This window comes from Arvicola amphibius, chromosome 5 (assembly GCF_903992535.2).
Source record: "Arvicola amphibius chromosome 5, mArvAmp1.2, whole genome shotgun sequence".
Classification (NCBI taxonomy): domain Eukaryota; kingdom Metazoa; phylum Chordata; class Mammalia; order Rodentia; family Cricetidae; genus Arvicola; species Arvicola amphibius.
In genome coordinates this window covers 30,902,446-30,922,354 of record NC_052051.1, presented here as the reverse complement: position 1 = coordinate 30,922,354, position 19,909 = coordinate 30,902,446, and the positions used below count along the sequence as shown (strand labels likewise).

The 19,909-nt window shown below is 42.0% G+C and overlaps 1 protein-coding gene across 2 annotated transcripts; it reads left to right on the top strand.

The window, feature by feature from the left end:
• Window positions 1-6,066: 6,066 nt before the first annotated feature.
• Window positions 6,067-19,715, top strand: Naa20 (N-alpha-acetyltransferase 20, NatB catalytic subunit). 2 transcript variants are annotated; one of them, XM_038329542.1, is made up of 6 exons: window positions 6,067-6,192; window positions 11,279-11,303; window positions 14,701-14,791; window positions 15,615-15,750; window positions 18,715-18,860; window positions 19,184-19,715. In XM_038329542.1, exons 1-6 carry the CDS (start codon window positions 6,140-6,142, stop codon window positions 19,267-19,269), a joined length of 537 nt encoding a protein of 178 aa, XP_038185470.1. In that variant the 5' UTR covers window positions 6,067-6,139; the 3' UTR covers window positions 19,270-19,715. The 2 variants fall into 2 exon arrangements, with proteins under 2 accessions (XP_038185470.1, XP_038185471.1); XM_038329543.1 differs by lacking the exon at window positions 6,067-6,192 and adding an exon at window positions 10,980-11,162.
• Window positions 19,716-19,909: the final 194 nt, after the last annotated feature.

The window sequence follows — 19,909 nt, the reverse complement described above, 5'->3', positions numbered from 1 at the left end:
TTTAAAAAATTTATTTATTTATCCATTTATTTATCTATTTATTTATTTATCTATTTATCTATCTATCTATCTATCTATCTATCTATCTATCTATCTATCTATCTATCTATCTATCTATCATGTATACAATATTCTGTCTGTGTATGTGCCTGCAGGCTGGAAGAGGGCACCAGAGCTCATTACAGATGGTTGTGAGCCACCATGTGGTTGCTGGGAATTGAACTCAGGACCTTTGGAAGAGTAGGCAATGCTCTTAACCGCTGAGCCATCTCTCCAGCCCCCTCAAATTCATTCTTGAGTATTTTAATTTCAGTACTTTAAAGATTTTTAAAAAATCTGTTTTATTTTTATTTTAGTAAACTATAGTAGAGAACAGATATATCCAGCCTTCCTTGATTAATTGAAAGCCATAGTTAGGTTTAATTTTAGTAGCAAATGCCTTTATACATTCTAATTAACAAAACTGAAGAGAGATAGTTATATTGACAGCCAGGGCCAATGCATTCATCCTGTTCGGTTATTATGTGATTAAAAAAAAATTTTAAAGCAAAGATACCTACCCACACCTCTTTTGTTGTTGTTGTTGTTGTTTTTTGAGACAGGTTTTTTCTGTGTGTAGCTTTGGTTCCTGTCCTGGAACTTGCTCTGTAGACCAAGCTGGCCTTGAACTCACAGGGTTCCGCCTGCCTCTGCCTCCTGAGTGCTGGGGATTAAAGGCGTGCGCCCCCACCACCGGGCTTTTGTCAAGCCTCTTGCCTAGGATGTATCAGTGCATGTATTTTACTTGTTCACTTTGTGCTTCCATACAACCAGGAGAAAAAGAACCAGAGCAGCAGCAGATGGAGCATCAAGCCGTTTACTTGTTCTAGATGTGGACTGTTGCAATGATGGATGCGAATCTGGGTCAGCACTGTTTACAGAGAGCACGTGGGGTTTTGTTTCAATGAGGAGGAAAATATGTTGTGATTAAATGTGGTGAGAAAGCGTGTAGTTTTTTCCAACTAAGCAGTAAAAGGAATTACTCACTGTAAAGTGATAAATCAAACATTCTCTGACTCATTGCTAAGGCAAGGAAAATGTGCAGCTGTGGTAGAAAGTTTTCCTGGCTGTGAAAAGTCAAAGCCAAATGCCCTGAAGTGGAAATCAATAAAGCACATCCTAGAACTGCAGAGGATTCTGGTGCACTCGGGGAGTGAAATGTAGTCTATGTGTTTAAGTAAATCCAGTAAAATGGTGACACATGTCACCAACTTCAGAGGCAACTTTTAGGCACTCAGATTCCTGTGAGTTTGGGAATCTCTTCAGCTTTATTTTAAGTTTGGTTTCATTTGTTTGACACTATATAGCCCTACTGAGGACTGGAACTCACCTCCATGCCCCTGCCTCTGCCTCCTGGGTACTGGGATTAAAGGTGGGGGCCACTGTGCCTGTTGAATTTGTTTTTTGAGATGTGGTCTCACATAAATAATCCAGGATGTCCTCAAGCTCTTTACTAGCAGAGGGATGACCTTGACCTGATTCTTCTGCCTCCACCTCACAAGGGCTACAAATATAGAAAACCCAACTTTTCTTCAGTTTTAATCCAGTTCTTTTTCCTTATGTTAATTTTTTGTTGTTTGTTTTTTGTTTTTTGAGACAGGGTTTCTTTGTAGCTTTGGTTCCTGTCCTGGAACTAGCTCTTGTAGACCAGGCTGGCCTCGAAACTCACAAATATCTGCCTGCCTCTGCCTCTTGAGTGCTGGGATTAAAGGCATGCACCACCACCGCCCGGTTTCTTATGTTAAATTTAAGGACACTTGATTACTTATATAATCTAAAATAAAAATAAATTGTCTTTTAAAAAAATCCTTCCCTCACTGCCCCTAAACCAGACAGAGGTATTTAGTTATCCAGAGGTTAAACATGTCTTATTTTGGGGTAGTAGAATTTTGAGTCTTTGTCTATTTCCACAAGTCTACAATGTGTTAATGTGCACATAAAACTTTTATTAAAATAAGGCAGGCTTTAAAACTTACACAGACCTTAGATGTATTGGCTCAAAAAGGCCAAACCAACCAACCAACCAACCAACCAAACAAACAAACAAACAAACAAACAACAAAAAAAAAACCCTGAAAACCAAAACCAACCAACCAAAACAAGCAGGTGGTCTTGCAGGCTTTTCCATGTGAAGCACAGTAGGAGGGAAGGGAGGTGGCTTGCAAGGCTGCCTTCTGCTGTAGGCTGTTCACAAGACAGCAGTAGAGACATGCCAATGCCCCTGAAGTAAGTTTGCTAAGGCATCTGTAGTTGAGGGTTTCCCCTCTCATATTCTACAGCCACCGTCTTAAATATGCAAAGTATTCCATTTCACTGGGTCATTTCCATCGCTTGAAAAGGTGGCAGGTACTGTTCTGCCTGCCAGGTATGAGTCCTCCAAACAGCTGCAGGAGGGGGACGACTATAACTATGTACCTTCCATGGGTCCAGGGATTATTTAAAGACAAATAACGTAGTCTATAATGTAAATACCTTGTTGCAGGAGATGACAGAATTTTACCCCATAACCTATACATGGCCCTTCTTTCAGTTCTTCAGCTGGCTCTGGCTAGGCCTGCACTGGGCCCCCTTTCAGATACTGATAAAAGGTGCTCAGCTACAGAATTAGTAACAGCTTTAAGGTCAGTAGGCTCACCGGAAGAGAAGGGAGGTCTGTGTATTTTCTATGCTTTTCTCCGTGTTACTGTGACCCACCATCTGCTGCTATGTCTCTGTAGCTGCTGGGTAGTGCTTATTTGTGACTCGAAATATCTGTGTTCTGTTTTTGTTTTGAGATAGAATTTCATTATATCCATGAGGCTGCACTCCAGCTTGCAATTGTCCTGCCTCAGTCTTCCAAGAACTGGATTACATGTGTGAGCCACCATGTGCCCTCTCTCATTGGTTGCAAATTAATAGCCCACACTATCTAGCACTTGCATGGGCCAAGTGCTGCCTCTGTGTTAAACTCGCAATATTAAAAAGAAAACCCTAAAATTCTGTTGTACTTAAGTACTTAAATACTTATAGACCTGTTGGTTATAATGTTTATAAATCAGAACTAGAATAGAATTATAAATACCAACTACACTTCACAACCAACTAATTCAAACTGACATCAGTTTATGTCAGAAAAGAGTTACAAAATATTCTGAAATGACCAATTTAAACAAAAAGAATATTGGACATCCTAAGTAGTAAACGCTTCTGATCTTAATTTTTTTAAAACTTTATTTAACTTTATTTCATGCGCATTGATATAATACTGTCAGATTCTCTTGAATTGGAGCTACAGACAGCTGCAAGCTGCCATGTGGGTGCTGGGAATTGAACCCGGGTCCTCTGGAGGAGCAGTCAGTGCTCTTAACCACTGAGCCATTTCACCAGCCCCCTGATCTTAATTTTTATTATCTTCTGCTGGTTTCTACAACTTGGTGAGATGTAGAAAATTGGTAGCAATGAAAAAGATTCTTGACCTTAAAAATATGAATGCCGTGGAGCAGGGATGACTGCCCTGTGGACCCTGACCTGCTCTATTCATGTCTGCGCATACTTTCAAGCAGTTTTAAGTGCCATGCCCATTTGTTTACTCCTTATTTATTTGTTGTTGCTTGAAAATAGGGTCTTGCTATGTAGCCCGGGCTGACCTGGGAGTCGAGATTCTCCTTCAACCCTCTAGCTCCTGGGTACACGTTCTAACACGCCTGGGGGATGTGTGTATTTTACTTATATTTCTTTGTATAATGATTTATTTGTTTATGAAAAAAGCAATTTTGCTTACATTCAGACTTAAATTTTTTATTCTTGAGAATTTTCTACACATATGCAATGAAATATGATTATATATACATGAGAATTTTGAGATATAATATATATATATATCATACCCAAAATGCATATACCAAAATTCTCCCATATCTCCCTGTGGGTTTTTTTTTTTTTTTTTTTTTTTGAGACAAGGTTTCTTTGTGTCACAGCTGTCGCAGTCCTGGAACTCACTGAGATCCTCCTGCCTTTGCCTCCCAAGTGCTGGGATTAAAGGCATGCATCACCATACTTGGTATACACCATTTTCATCTTTGTTTTTTTATTTTTTATACATTTTTTATTGATATTTATTGAGTTCTACATTTTTCTCTGCTCCCCTTCCTGCCTCTCCCCTCCCCCCTTCAACTCTTCCCCCAAGGTCCCCATGCTCCCAGTTTACTCAGGAGATCTTGTCTTTTTCTACTTTCTACTTCCCATATAGATTATGTCTATGTGTGTCTCTCTTAGTGTCCGCATTGTTGTCTAAGTTCTCTGGGATTGTGGTTTGTAGGCTGGTTTTCTTTGCTTTATGTTTAAAAACCACTATGAGTGAGTACATATGATAATTGTCTTTCTTTCTCTGGGTTACCTCACTCAAAATAATGTTTTCTAGCTCCATCCATTTTCCTGCAAAATTCAAGGTGTTATTTTTTTCTGCTGTGTAGTACTCCATTGTGTAAATGTACCATATTTTTCTTATCCATTCTTCTATCGAGGGGCATTTAGGTTGTTTCCAGGTTCTTGCTATGACAAACAAAGCTGCTATGAACATAGTTGAGCACATGTCCTTGTGGCACAATTGAGAATCCTTTGGATATACATGCAAATGTGGTATTACTGGGTCTTGAGGAAGGTTGTTTCCTAATTTTCTGAGAAATCGCCACACTGACATCCAAAGGGGTTGTACCAGCTTGCATTCCCACCAGCAATGCAGAAGTGTTCCCTTTTCCCCACAACCTCTCCAGCATAAGTCGTCATCAGTGTTTTTGATTTTGGTCATTCTTACAGGTGTAAGAGGGAATCTCAGAGTTGTTTTGATTTGCAATTGTCTGATGACTAAGGATGCTGAACATTTCCTTAAGTGTCTTTCAGCCATTTTAGATTTCTCTGTTGAGAGTTCTCTGTTTAGGGCTGTACTCCATTTTTTTTATTGGATTATGTGATCTTTTGGTGTCCAGTTTCTTGAGTTCTTTGTATATTTTGGAGATCAGACCTTTGTTTGATGTGGGGTTAGTAAAGATCTTTTCCCATTCTGTAGGCTGTCGTTTTGTCTTGTTGACTGTGTCCATTGCTTTACAGAAGCTTCTCAGTTTCAGGAGGTCCCGTTTATTAATTGTTACTTTCAGCGTCTGTGCTGCTGGGGTTCTATTTAGGAAGTGGTTCCCTGAGCCAATGCGTTCAAGTGTACTTGCCACTTTCTCTTCTATAAGGTTCAGTATGGCTGGCTTTATGTTGAGGTCTTTGATCCATTTGGACTTGAGTTTTGTGCGTGGCGATAGATATGGGTCTATTTTCATTTTTCTACATGTTGACATCCAGTTATGCCAGCACCACTTGTTAAATATGCTTTTTTTTCCATTTGATATTTTTTGCTTTTATATCAAAGATCAGGTGTTCGAAGATGTGTGGATTGATATCCGGGTCTTTTATTCGGTTCCATTGGTCCACCTGTCTGTTCTTAAGCCAATACCAGGCTGTTTTCAGTACTGTAGCTATGTAGTGGAGTTTGAAGTCAAGGATTGTGATGCCTCCAGAAGTTCTTTTATTGTGCAGGACTGTTTTGGCTATCCTGGGTTTTTTTCTTTTCTATATGAAGTTGAGTACCGTTCTTTCGGGGTCTTTGAAGAATTTTTCTGGGATTTTGATGGGCATTGCATTGCATCTTTTTTTTTTATTTTTTTTTTTTATAATTTTAATGTGGTACCAGAAAACTTAAGATCACATCCCTTGTTCACGCTGGTGGTTGAGAAATGAGGCCCCAAACCATCATTTTAGGGACCACTTCCTGGCTCATACTGTGAAGCATCTTTGAGGTTTTGAAGCTTGCTTTTATGCTTTGGCTTCCTGACCCCAGCTTCTTCCTCTTTGCTAGCCGATCGTTCTGACTACTTTTCTGGAAAAGGGCTTCAGGCAAGGAGCACCAAGGCAATTGCTTATTTCCACCGCCAGAGAGAGCTGCGACGGTATCCTTGTTGCCCAGCAACCTCTAGTCCGGAAGTAGTTCTTTGTCCCGCCCCATGGCGGCCGGGCGCGCGAGCACTTCCGGCAGTGCGGGCGCGGGGTCGCGCTGAGTTGGGAGCCTGGCTGTGGCGCGATGACCACGCTCCGGGCCTTCACCTGCGACGACCTGTTCCGCTTCAACAACATGTGAGTGAGGCGCGGCCAGCCGCTCCGTCCGCGGCGTGGGCCGGGGTCAGCCTCGCGGGGCCGTGTGCTGGGTGGGCGCTGCGCGGGCGCGCTGGCCGGTGACCTTGGCCGAGGCTCGGCCGCTCGGGGTGCCCCGGGGAGATGCGGAGCTGGGCTGGACACCGTGCGCCCGGTCCCCGCTGTGGGGTCACAGCGGAGACGGGGGCCGGAACCGGCGTGGCGCTGGTTAGATTGTATCCCAGTGAAGTAACCTTGCGGTGCTCGGGGCCCTCGCAGCAAGGGGTGGTTTGTGCTTGGTAGTTACTGTAGCTGAGCGCCCCAAAGTAGACTGCTTTAAAAAGAAAAAAGGAAAAGAGAAAAAAAAATACAGCGTTTCACTTTGTATTCCTGGCTTCCTGGAACTCACTAAGTAGAGCATGTTGGCCTCGAACTCCGAGATCCTGCCTCTGTCTTCCTGGTGGGATTAAAGGCGTGCCCCACTGTATTTGACGAGGCTGCATTTTTTGAGAAGGGGGTTGGGGAGCTTCCACTGTGCCCAGGAAGCTCTGGTGCTGTGTGGTTTTTTTTTTTTTTTAATACAATTTTAAAAGAACTGTGATTTGCAGTCCCCCCTCCTTTTTTAAAAGAAAAGATATTTTGGAAGTTGATGTCCATTTAAAAAGCTGAACATTTCACCGTGAACTCCTTCCTGTAGACACATCACCTCGATTATTCGCTTGATGTAAGTTTTAGCACTCTTACTGTACGTACGACAGAGCAGGGAGAACTATGGACCAGGTGGTCTGGGTTTCGGAAAGGAAAGCGCTCTGGGATAAACCTTGATAAGGAAAATATGGCGAGGAGGAAGCCCCGGGGAAGGATGCAGGTGAGAAACGGAGCGAAAAGCCAGGGTGGGCCTTTGCTTACAGGTGAAGCTAGTTGAGAAGTTGAGATCCGATCCCATGCGGTTTCTGTTAGGCCCAGCTAGTGCTGAATCCTCACTGCATGTAACACCTATGGCAAGAGCTATAGCCGTGTAATCCTCACACACCGTGTCCTGGGCTGATGTCCTCGTTTATGGGTGAAGGAAGGCACTGCACACACAGAGAGCCCTGACATGGGAGTTGGTGGAGAAAGGAATCTTACCCAAGGAGATTGGCCCAGTGGCTGTTAAAGAACAATTGGTCTCATGGGGCTAGAGAGAGATGGGTTAGGGAGAAGCACTGGCTGCTCGTGCAGAGGACAGGGGTTCACTGCACCTGGAGGTTCACACCTGACTGTGATACCAGTTCCCGAGGATCTGATGTTCTTTTCTGGCTTCCATGGGCACCAGGCACTCATGTGCACAGACGTATATGCAAACAACCATACCCATTAAATGAAGAAAACGCTGGTTCTGGCGCTCAGGCGGCTAAGGCTGGAGGATCACAAGTCTGAGTGAGGTTCTTTGGTACCCATGGGCTTCTAGGACCCACCAGACACCAAAATCCAGTGATGTGCAACCCCCTTATTACAGTGGTGTGGTATGCACATAACCCGAGCACTCCCCATGTACTGTAAATCACCAAGAGATTGCTTAGATAATACAGTGTACATGTTTGATAAATACTTCCAATACTGTTGTGTAGAGAATATGATGGGGGGTCTGTAAAGATACAGACACATGCTGTTTAAAAATACTTCAATCTGAGTTCTGAGCCAATGAGCAGTACATGGTGATTAGAGGAGATGAAGCAGGCAGGGAAGGCATTGAGGAGGCCTTGGCAATGGCCTAGAATGGTGGGAAAGGCTGTGGAGCTGATACAGTGCCTGAAGCTTCAGGACTAGACAGGAGAATTCATTTTGAAGACTTAGGAGGAGAATGGAGAAAGTAGAAGGAAAATGCACGTGGCCACTTTTGAACATTAGATCCGAGCTCACCTGGCTTGGTAAGCCTCTTCTCGTTAATGCCAATAAAGGAGCGCAGTTTCTCATTTCTTTTAATAGGCCATGTTAGCAAACAGTGAGTCACTGGGTTGGGTGGTGTTGCAGGGATTGAAAGAAGCAACCAGTGCAGATCATTTTACATGTGTGCTGTGCTGGAGACACAGCAGTGAGCAGAACAGAAATCAGTTGGTGTCTATAGAATTTATATTCTAGACAACAGGTAAGTGTATAATATATAAAGATAACAGTAGAGGTTGTGTGTGTGTGTGTGTGTGTGTGTGTGTGTGTGTAAAAGAAACAGGGAAGAGAAACTTTACTGAGAAGGGATACAGCTTTGGGTAGGGTTTTCAGGGAAAATGTCACTGAAGAAAGATGTCAGGGAAGATGAATCGTGGATGCCTGGTGTAGACTCTGGGTAAGCGCAGTATGCGCTTATCTGGATGGGGGTGGGGTGATAGCCTGTGCAGCTAGTCAAGTGCCACAGTTTAAGAGATGAGCCTGAGAGTTTCAAGTCTGGGTCTTTAGGGCTTCTTGGACAAGTGCACTGGGATGCCCAGTGGATCTAAAGATTGGATTTTAAGGATCAGCACTCTGAAGATAGTGACAGGTGGCCAGGAAGCTAGGTGACATCAGTGATGGAATGGACTTTTTAAAAAATGAAAACTAAAACTCTACAGTATCCCCTTAGAGTGCCAAAGGCTAGTATAAATGAAACTGATAGGCCAAGCCGAGGTGGGGGTGCACCTGAGGTGGGGTCCAGGAGCCTCCTAACAGGACTCCAAGTAGGAGTGGGGAACTGTCATAAGGTGATGCGTGCCACATTTTGTACATTCCTTTCAGGAGATGCGGCAGAACTGCAAATACAGGAGAGAAAGAACTGAGGGCAGTGTCGTGAGTCGTGAGGAGGGTGGGCGCTGCCAGCCTGTGTAATGTCAGAAGGGAAGCAGCGGTTGGGTGCAGGTGCTTTTAGGTGGGTGAGATCAGCCTTAGGCCTTTGGCAAAGTTTCCTTATATTTAGAGTGTGTGTGAGTGTGAGGAGACAGAGGAAGAGCAGCCTGTTGGAAAGTTGAGGTGAGCCACAGATGTGAAGTAGTTGAGAAGTGGAGGGTGGGGACTCTACAGGGCAGGCCACAGTACCCAGAAGTCCTCAGGATCAGTTCCTCCCAGTGCAAAGAAGCTTGTTGCAGGCGTTCAGTCTCTCAATAGCAAGCATTGCAAGCACTAGAGAAGCCAACTGTTTTCTTTTAAATCAGACACTGAAAAACGACAATGCCATGATCATTTTTTGTTTACATCACTATATTTCTTGGTAAAATTATTCATGTTAACATGTAATTCATTTATTTTTAAATGAACTTAAAATTGAGATTTATATAACCCATAAAGCTTAAGGTTCCTGTTGCTGTGATAAACACTGACTAGAATACCCTGGGTCCAAGTCAATGAGGGAAGCCGAGGCAGGAAGTGAAGCAGAATCCATGTAGGAGTGCTGGTTGCTGGCTTCCTCTCCTGGCTTGCTCAGTTTGCTTGTTTTGATTTTTGTTTTTTTGAGACAGGGTTTCTCTGTGTAACAGCTCTGGCTGTCCTGGAACTAGCTCTTGTAAACCAGGCTGGCCTCTAACTCACAAATATCCGCCTGCCTCTGCTTTCCGAGTGCTGGGATTAAAGGCGTGCGCCACCACCGCCCGGCTCAGTTTGCTTTCTTGTACACACTAGAACTACCTGCCCAGGGGTGGCACCACCCACAGTGGACTGGGCCTTCCCACATTAACCATTCAGTGATGAAGAAAATGCCTCATAGACTTGTCTACAAGCCAGTTTTATGGAGGCCCTTTCTCAATTGAGATTGCCTCTTCCCAGATGTCTAGGTTGATAATGACAAAAACTAACCAGTACACTGTATAAATACAATTAGGTTTGCTTAAAGTGTGAAGTAGGGTTTTGTATGGATTAGATACAGAACTAACTTATAGGTAAGTAAGGTTGATACATTGTTCTTTTAAAGGAAGGTTAAACAAATAGGATGAGTATACAGTAGGCTAACAGTCAAGTGATTTCAAGTGTATTAACAGCTCTGGCCTGGTCCAGCAAACGTTCCATTCTCTTAGGATATAGGAGATATTTCTGTAATACTACACCGCCACAGGTTTTTAAATCCAAAAGGTTGAGAACCACTGGACTAGAGGAATGTAGTATGACTACTTGATGTCCTTCAGAGTTCAGAGATTGACAAGAAAGGGAAAATAGCTGGTTTAAGCTTGACAAAAGACTGAATAGGGAAGTGAAGGGTTGAAGATGGTTTTCAAGAATGCTCAATTTGGGGTTGTATGGTGGGATGTGTTGGGTAGTTCCCCATGGCACCAGGGCTTGGTTAGTGGGGTAGCAGGATGGAGGTACAATGAAATTGAGTTGAAAGTACATGGTGTCCATGAGGATTTGTAGTAGCGGGGGGAAAAGTGAAGGTGGGGGAGTACTCACATCAAGAAGGTAGGGGGAATTGTAAGGGAAGAGAGATAGGTAGGGGTGATGCAGCAGGGAGCAGGCTAGTTGGATGGGTAGTCCATAGGGGACACACGCCTAACTGGTCCTCATGCCTGCAGAAGTGCAAGAGTCTGATTGAGTTAGCTGTAATTCTGCTTGTAAAGGAGCAGTTAAATGAGAAAGTACAGACCCCTTTATTGTGCCACATGTAGCTACTGGGTCATTTAAATAATTTTCTTTGGTTCTCAGGTTGGTTTCAGAGTTGTAGGAGAAACACATTTTGATTTTTTTTTGGTTTGGCTTTTTTTAAAATATTTATTATGTATACAATATTCTCTGTGTACACCTGCAGGCCAGAAGAGGGCACCAGACCCCATTACATGTGGTTGCTGGGAATTGAACTCAGGACCTTTGGAAGAACAGGCAATGCTCTTAACCTCTGAGCCATCTCTCCAGCCCGTTTGTTTAGTTTTCAAGACAGGGTTTCTTTGTGTAATCCTGGAACTCTCTCTGTACACCAGGCTGGCAGAGATCAGCTTGTCTTTACCCATTCCCCCCCCCCCCCCATGAGTGATGGGATTAAGGTATGTGTCACTACGCCCTGGCCATATTTTGTTTGGATTAACATAATCTTTCTAGTTTTCACAAGCTTAAATTGAATTCAGGAATTCTAATTCTTGCCATCTCTTGTTTCTTTCAGTAACTTGGATCCTCTTACAGAAACTGTATCCTTTTTTAAGAAAAAAAGTAAAACTAAGGATTATTAATGAAGAAAAAGAAAATGGGAGAAACAGAAGGAAAAACAGATGAGTACTGAGAAAAAGTTTTGAACAGCTTAAGCAGCATTGAAAGCAATTACAAAAATGAGAGCGAGAGTGGTCTTAAATGCTTGCCTACAGACTATTACTATAACGCTTTATATGAATCAGTAATTCTGTAGCTCTGCTGCCACCTTGGCCATCCACAGTAAACCTGGTTTACACAGCAGCAACAGAACAGTGATTCGGGCCCTGTCTCCCTCTCCGGTAAGAGGGGACGGGTAGCTCAGGCTACACCTACTCCATGATGTCTCCAATAGTCCTGCTCAGGAGCGCCTGGGTCTTTATGGTCTAGATGGCTTCTAGAACACATCTTCTCATCTGTGTTTCTGGCTGTGCAGTCAGCAGGGGAGGTGATCTCTTTGGGAAGCACTGTACAGCTCTTCTCTGTCACTGCCTGCTGTCTCCCTCCTTTCGTGTTGCTGCAGTGGATAAAGGGTTTTGGTAATAAGTTTCTAACATCTCAGTAGGAAATTAGGAAATGAGCAAAAATGTGTTAAGTTAGGGTGTTCTTGACTGCTCACACAAATAGGATTTCTAGTCTATGTTCTGCTGACTCCTGCTAGTAGATTGGGGAATTAACTGGTAGCCTACAAGGGCAGAGGAGCAGTGAAGACTTAGTTCAGTCTCACCAAACTATAATCACTTAAGAATCCAGTTTAATCTATCAGATCATCCAGAAGTTTAAAAAGCTGTAACATAGTATTGCTGTTGAAGTTGAGAGGCATTTTCTTAGAAACTGCTAGTGCCACAGTCACCTGGCAGTCTTTCTGAAAAGGTTTAGAAGTATACTCATAACTCCACTTCCTGCAGGCTGAAAATACAAGTAAACAGGCACTTTACTCCAGGGTTTGGCAAATAGAAGATGCATGGACCAAATCTGGCTCACTACTCATTTCTTAATAATTTTCTTACTGGGATACATCCATGTTAATTAATTTACATACTGTCTGTGGCTCTCAGAGTTTGGGTAGATATGACAGACTGTTAGTCCCCGAGTCCCCAACACCTCACATGCTATTGTACTTTACAAAAAAGTGACATCACAAAAATTTAAGAGAATTATATTGAAAATTTGGAATGTCATTCACATTTACTAGGTAGGAAATGGTAAATAAATTAGGCTGTCTTTATATAAAGGCCATGAAGGCATAAAGTTTTTTTTTTTTAAATATTTATTTATTATGTATACAATATTCTGTCTGTGTATGTGCCTGCAGGCCGGAAGAGGGCGCCAGACCTCATTACAGATGGTTGTGAGCCACCATGTGATTGCCGGGAATTGAACTCAGGACCTTTGGAAGAGCAGGCAATGCTCTTAACCACTGAGCCATCTCTCCAGCCCAGGCATAAAGTTTTTTGATGTTGTTTTGTTTATTTTAGAAATTAGAGGTGACCCAGATGTCCCCTGGCAGAAGGATGAGGTATTTAAGTTGTGTCCTCATGCAAGGGAATGCTGTACAGCAACAAAATAACAAGTGCAAGCATCAAAAGACCACATCAGAAACGGGAATAGAAAAGGCAGAAAGGCCTCAGAGTACTTATTGGTGTGTCTGGTTTCTGAAGAATTGTGATTACGAATTTTTACTGTATAGTAAAATAGGGAAATTCGTGGACTGTGAATCAGCTTACTCTTGAGTGTATAGGCCCTAGTGTTTCTGTAGGGAGTGGGGATATTTGCGGGAGGTCTCTGGGTTCCTCCATCAGGCAGAAGAGAGATGGTTGTAGTGTCAAATGCTAGGGGGCAGGAAGACCAGCTGGCATGCCTGGCTGAGTTCTGGAAGAAATGACTGCTGTCTAGAAAAGTTGAAGACTAACCCTGATGAGGTTTTTCTGGGAGCCTCTTGGTAAACGTGAATTATTAATAGTGTTGTCTTCTGTGATTGCAGCAGAAAGCTGGCGCTAAGGTGGAACAAACAGCAGTGAATCGTAGCAGGCAGGGCACCCCAGGTTGAAGAGTAACATTCATTTCCTCATTCTTTCCGCGAGACAGGGTCTTGCTTTGTGTCCCAGTATGGCCTGAACTAGACATGCTTTTGCTTTTGTGCTGGGGTTACAGGCATGTGCCAGGCCAGTTGGGCATTTCCTTTGAGCATAAATGATTTCTTAACAAACTTATTAGGTGCATAGCAGCAAAGCAGAAACTGGCTATTGATTTCTCCACGCAATTCAGGAAATAATAAATGTGCTGAGTAGCTGTGGGCCAAGCAGTTGAGAAACTGAATTTCCAGTCACAGGGTAGGCAGAGCGTGAACAAGAAGTAATCTCAGATGGTAAATGGCACACACAGCCTTAGGTACAATCTAGTCAATATGGAGGCATACTCTGTAAGAGTCTGCTTTCTCCTAGATGGCACCATATGCAGTCTCCATTTCCAGGCAGCTTTGCTAAAGATTACTGTTAATGTAAATACTCCAGTTAATTGTATGATAGATTACAGTGCACTAAACAGAGGATAAAATGACAATGCTTTTTTTTAAAAAATACTTTATTTTGTGTTCATTAGTGTGAAGGTGTTGAATCCCCTGGAATTGGAGTTACAGACAGTTCTGAGTTGCCATGTGGGTGCTGGAAATTGAACCTGGGTCCTCTGGAGGAGCAGCCAGTGCTCATAACCACTGAGCCATCTCACCAGCCCCGACAATGTTTTCTCCTTCCTTCCTTTCTTTCTGCATGGATGTGGAGAGTATATGCGTAGAGAATAGGGGTTGATGTCAGCTGTTTTTCTTTTTTTTCTTAAAAAATATTTATTTATTTATTTATTTATTATGTATACAATATTATGTCTGTGTGTATGCCTGAAGGCCAGAGAGGGAGCCAGACCTCATTATAGATGGTTGTGAGCCACCATGTGGTTGCTGGGAATTGAACTCAGGACCTTTGGAAGAGCAGGCAACGCTCTTAACCGTTGAGCCATCTCTCCAGCCCCCATCAGCTGTTTTTCTTAATCCTTTATTTTCACATTCCAAGTGCTGGGATTATAAACTGGTAGCCATGCCCAGCCAGCTTTTATGTGGGAGATAGGTATCTGAGCGCCAATCCTCATGATTATGCAGCAAGCACTTTATCTACCAAGCCACCTCTCTAGCCTGACAGTATTTTTCTGTGGCTGTCCTGGAACTCACCAGGCTGGCCTCAAACTCAGAGATTTCAGTGCCTTCCGAGTACTGGGATTAAAGATGTGTGCCACCGTACTGACTATCTGACAGTATATTTTTAGTTGAACCCCTCCACCCCATCCCCACTTTCCTGTGATGAGGAAACTTTGCTGCTTATCACTCCTCATATTCCTTAACGGGTCTAGTATGGGATTCCTTTTTACTTACAGTACCTTGCCCACTGGCCAGAGTATTTCATTGTCGCAGAGGCTCCTGGCGGAGAACTAATGGGCTATAGTAAGTACACCACCACTAGTACTTTTTTGGGTGAGTAGAGATATTAATACAGGCTTTAGTCTGCTTTACTAATTTTACTTCCTGATCAGTTACTAACACTTTATACCACACCTTTTCTGTGTCCAGCCCTGTGCTAGGCCAAGAGATTCAGCAGTGAACCTGACAGACATGATTTTAGTCTTTGGATCTTTCATTCCATATGTTAGATTTCTATATGACTTGGTGTAGAATGCAGTGATTAAAGCATATGCACTTAACTAATTTCTAACAAAAACTTGAGCTATGAATTGCTACAATTACATATACATTGTGTAATTTCTTTTTTTTTTAATATTTTATTTATTTATTATGTATACAACATTCCTTCCATGTATGCTTGCATGCCAGAAGAGGGCACCAGATCTCATTAAAGATGGCTGTGAGCCACCATGTGGTTGCTGGGAATTGAACTCAGGACCTCTGGAAGAACAGTCAGTGCTCTTAACCTCTGAGCCATCTCTCCAGCCCAACATTGTATAATTTCAAATGTAGCTATTTGGGAATGAATCCTAAAGTATTTCAAATGTAGCTCATTCAGACAAAAAGTATCCTTGGTTTTTAGTTTATTTTTATTTTTTTAAGTATTTTAATTCTGACTTTAGAAGTAGGTATAGAATATTACTTGCAAGAGGAGTTTCAAATTAAAGTATTACTCACTAGTTTGACAACAGTACTTAAAAATTAAAACAGTGCATTTTTATCATGAAAAGTGAATGGCAAACAATAATTCTACATTTATGCGCACATTAGCGTTTTAATGACTGGTGCAATTTTCTCTTGGCAGTTATGGGCAAAGCAGAAGGTTCAGTAGCTAGGGAAGAGTGGCATGGACATGTCACAGCTCTGTCTGTCGCCCCTGAATTCCGCCGTCTTGGCTTGGCTGCTAAACTTATGGAGTTACTAGAGGAGATTTCAGAAAGGTGAGAGCTATTTTTCAAATACACCAAGTGATTTGTGAACCCTGTTTCTTTTGCTGTTGAATATCTGAAGGGTGTTTTCATCTTGTGAGTGTGTGAAATTGTCATGGCTTTAGACTCTAAGAAATTTCATTTTCAGCTTGCAATAGTTTCTCAAATTCATAATGTAGTCATTGCTACTACTTTGTTATTGGGGGAAACTAATGCAGTGTGACCGGCCATAGACCTGAGCTAGCTGACTGGTTGGAATAAAAAAATGACTAACCTTTCAAGGAAGGTTGTTGGTGCTCTTGGCAATATGGGAGATGTCTTTAGGCCTAAAGTAGTTCAGTTTTAACTCTTTCTCTTCTAACAGCTAGTAGCCATCTACAGGAAAATGTAAGTAAAATGCTAAGTCATTTAACTGTGGCCATCTACTACTGAGGGAGAAGAGGGAGAAGTACACTGTTGAGCACTAAATGACTTCTTAAATCCTGAAACACATGCAACATAACCCATTCCCACTGGTTTTCATGCATTAGTTTAATCATAGCAGCAAGTGTCAGAAGCCCATTTTGTAAAACGTCTGTCATCCAAAGGACATGTAGCAGTAAGGATGTGTTGTTGAGTTTTGATGTTTTCCCTGAGCATCTAAAATTAGCCTGTGCCAGGGCATGGTGGTACACGCCTTTAAATTAAGCAAACAGATGTTATCTTTGAGGCCAGCCTGGACTAGCAGTGAATGCCAGTTCAACCATGACTCATTGTGAGACCCTGCCTTAAAATCAGATATCGTGGTCCTTCTGAGTTTGAGGCACTCAGTACAGTTTGGTAAAACTGCCAATAATTTGACTTTTAAAGACACCTGTTACTCCATTTCACTCACTGTGAGACTGAAAAGCAACATAGTAACGGAAAAAGCTTCCCCAAGTCCTAGAAGAAACAGACGATACTGTGTCTGTTTTTTCCTGTATGAAGGGATGGTTACAGATCTTAAGGCTTTGTTTCCACAGAACTATCAGATTTTAATAAAGGCAGTTTTTGTTTTGTTTTTTGAGACAGGGTTTCTGTGAAGCTTTGGTGCCTGTCCTGGAACTAGCTCTTGTAGACCAGGTTGGCCTCTAACACAGAGCCACCACCACCCATCTTATACAGTTTCTAAAGAAGTTAACTAGTCATGAATGCTCTGAGCCAAGTTGGAAATATCATTCAAAGAAAAGAAATAGTTTTGTTTTAACAACCCCGACTTTGCTGGAACTTGCTTTGTTAGACCAGGCTGTTCTCAGACTCGCAGAGATCTGCCTCCCATTTGCTGGGATTAAAGTTGTGTGCCACCATGCCTGAGAAAAAGAAGTCTTTGTGATGTTATTAAAGTTTTTCCTGGACTGAATATTAGGATAAAGAAAATTTTTAGGTAGACTGAACACACATTTGTGTGATAGACAAAGAGGAAATGGGTTCTAACAAGCTATAACCTTAGGCACATGTATTTGTGGGTCTGATTAATAAGTCTTATATTCTTTCTGCTTAGGTACAGTAGAAAATTACTAATCTGTCTTCCTTTCCAATTTCTGGTGCTTCATCATTTTGTGCGAGTGTATACACATAAGCATTAAATTCATGTCTTTTTTTTTGGGATGTACATAATAGGAGTAAAAATAAAAATCAATTTAAAAGAGAAAACTAAGTAGCCAAGTAGAATATTCATATAGGAGTAAAAAATAAGTCAATTTAAAAGAGAAAATTAAGTAGCTATGAATGACTGCAGTAAAAACACACACACATGGACACACAGTGGTCCCATCCCCAGCAGTACCAAAAAGAAAAGTAATGCATATTCTGCTTATAGCCAAACTTATAGCCAAAAAGGAAGCTGATTTACATTAGTTGACTAGCACATACAAATCTTGGCTGGGAATCTGGCACGATGTATGCCATGAGAGCCAGAGTTCACATCCACAGAACCTATGTAAGAAGCTGAACATGGTAACTTACCTCTTGGCTCAGTTGCTCTTAAGGCAAGTTGGAGACAAGAATCTGTAGAAGCCCACAAGCCACCTGGATGTACACAGTGGAGAGCAGGCAAGGCAGGAAGACAGATCCACACTTCTCTGACCTGAAAATGTGCACCGCAGCACGCTCACATGTACAAAGATTTTTTAAGAAAATTTAATCCATCAAGATATAACAATGTCATACCTTGGAAACTACAAAAAAAATGGATAAATTGTTAATGAGCTGAACGTGGTTCTTTGTAAAAAAACTGTCAGGTGGCAATCAGGTAGTGTACAGAACATACATAGATCAGATCAGCAAATCTTTCCCAGAGCAGAGGGGAAATACTCTGCAGCCACATAGGATCTGTTGCATAGGTTTTTCTATCAAAGCAGCCAGTTTAAAAGCTATTCTTAGCATGAGGGTGGTACAAAAGGAAATAGTTTGCAAGTCAGCCCTATCTTAGTAGTAGCTAGACTTTTTCTCCAACAAAAACAGGTTGCCAAGCAGGTATGGTGGCTCACACCTGTAATCCTGTCATGCAGGACTGTTGTGACTCCAAGGCCAGCCTGGACTATCTACAGTAATAAGACTGGACACAGAGAGAGAGAGAGTGTGTGTGTGTGTGTGTGTGACTCACTAAAGGTCAGTTTTGTAGGCTACAGTGTCCTTGATAAAGGAAGGAGGGAAGGAAGGTCTGAGGAAATGTTATCAGAGTGCACACATTGCAGAAAAACTGCTGGTAAATGGCTTCAGTGATTCAGTGAATCCAGAGAATACAACAGGAGCCAGGGTATTATTACCATCAGTCAAAAGCCAAGTATTTTATGCCATTTTGTAGCCCAGGCTAGCTTTGAGCCCACAGTTCTCCCACCTGCTAGGATTATAGCCATGAGCCCCAATGCCTGTCACGAATATTTTTAAAGATCTATCCCAGTCACTGCCCAGGGTTCTTAACAGTTCTAACATTTCTTTTTTCTTTCTTTTTTAAAGAAAAGGTGGATTTTTTGTTGATCTCTTTGTAAGAGTGTCCAATCAAGTTGCAGTCAACATGTACAAGCAGTTGGGTTATAGTGTCTACAGGACAGTCATAGAGTACTACTCAGCCAGCAACGGGGAGCCTGATGAGGATGCCTATGGTAAGGAACTCCAAGAGAAAGTAAAAATACTTATAACTTCCCACCACAGGCCTAAATACTCATTTTAATAAATCCAAAAGAATCACATTTATGAACCCAGTTAACCGCTGATTGGTTAGTCTAAGGTAATTTTTATAAATATGTTCTTTTACTAATTTTTATTAGTTGACTCCTAGGTGGGTTTTGGTCAGTACCTGGCATACCTGCGGGGGGGGGGGGGTCAAGGAGGGAATAAAACCTGATAGGAATTGAACCCATACACTCAATTTGACTTTAAAAAGTTTTGGTATTGGTTGTTTACATTAATCTTTGTCTCCTAACAGATATGAGGAAAGCACTTTCTAGAGACACCGAGAAGAAATCCATCATACCATTACCTCATCCTGTAAGACCTGAGGACATTGAATAACCATAGGCAGTGGTTCTTAGGCAGGTGTTCCAGACAAGTTTGTGGACATATTATTTTCATAGGATGATCTTGGAGCTCTATTAGGAGGAAAGTAATCATTTAGGTCTTAAAGACTTCATGAAAATACAGGCTATAAACTTCAAATCTCACCGTTCCAATGAGCAATAGCATACATGTTCAAACTGTTTGCCATAGTAAAATTCAAATTAAATCAAGGCAGCTAAGTCAGAAGGACACGTTCCGCTATCATGGTTGACAGTATGCAGTACATGCCAAGGAAAGACTCCCTCTGTCCTCCTCCTAAATCCTGTGCCTGAGAACCACTGCTGCACATATATAAATATATATATATTTTATTTTGTATTGAACTCTTAATTGAAGCTTTAAAAGCATATATGAAATGTATAAATCTGAGATGTATAGTAAAACACATTGTTGACTATGAATGTTTTCTGAAGTTTGTTGTCTTTTAATCAGGTTTGTGGAGGGTTGTTGTTTAGGATATGATGCCTCTCTGTTTTGACTTTTATATAAAACATTTTTAAATGCACATCTGAAATTATCCCTGTCTGGCATACTTAAGTTTCCTTCTTACTGTGAAAATCTTCCCAAACACCTTTCCTGCTGCTGGTCCCTTTTC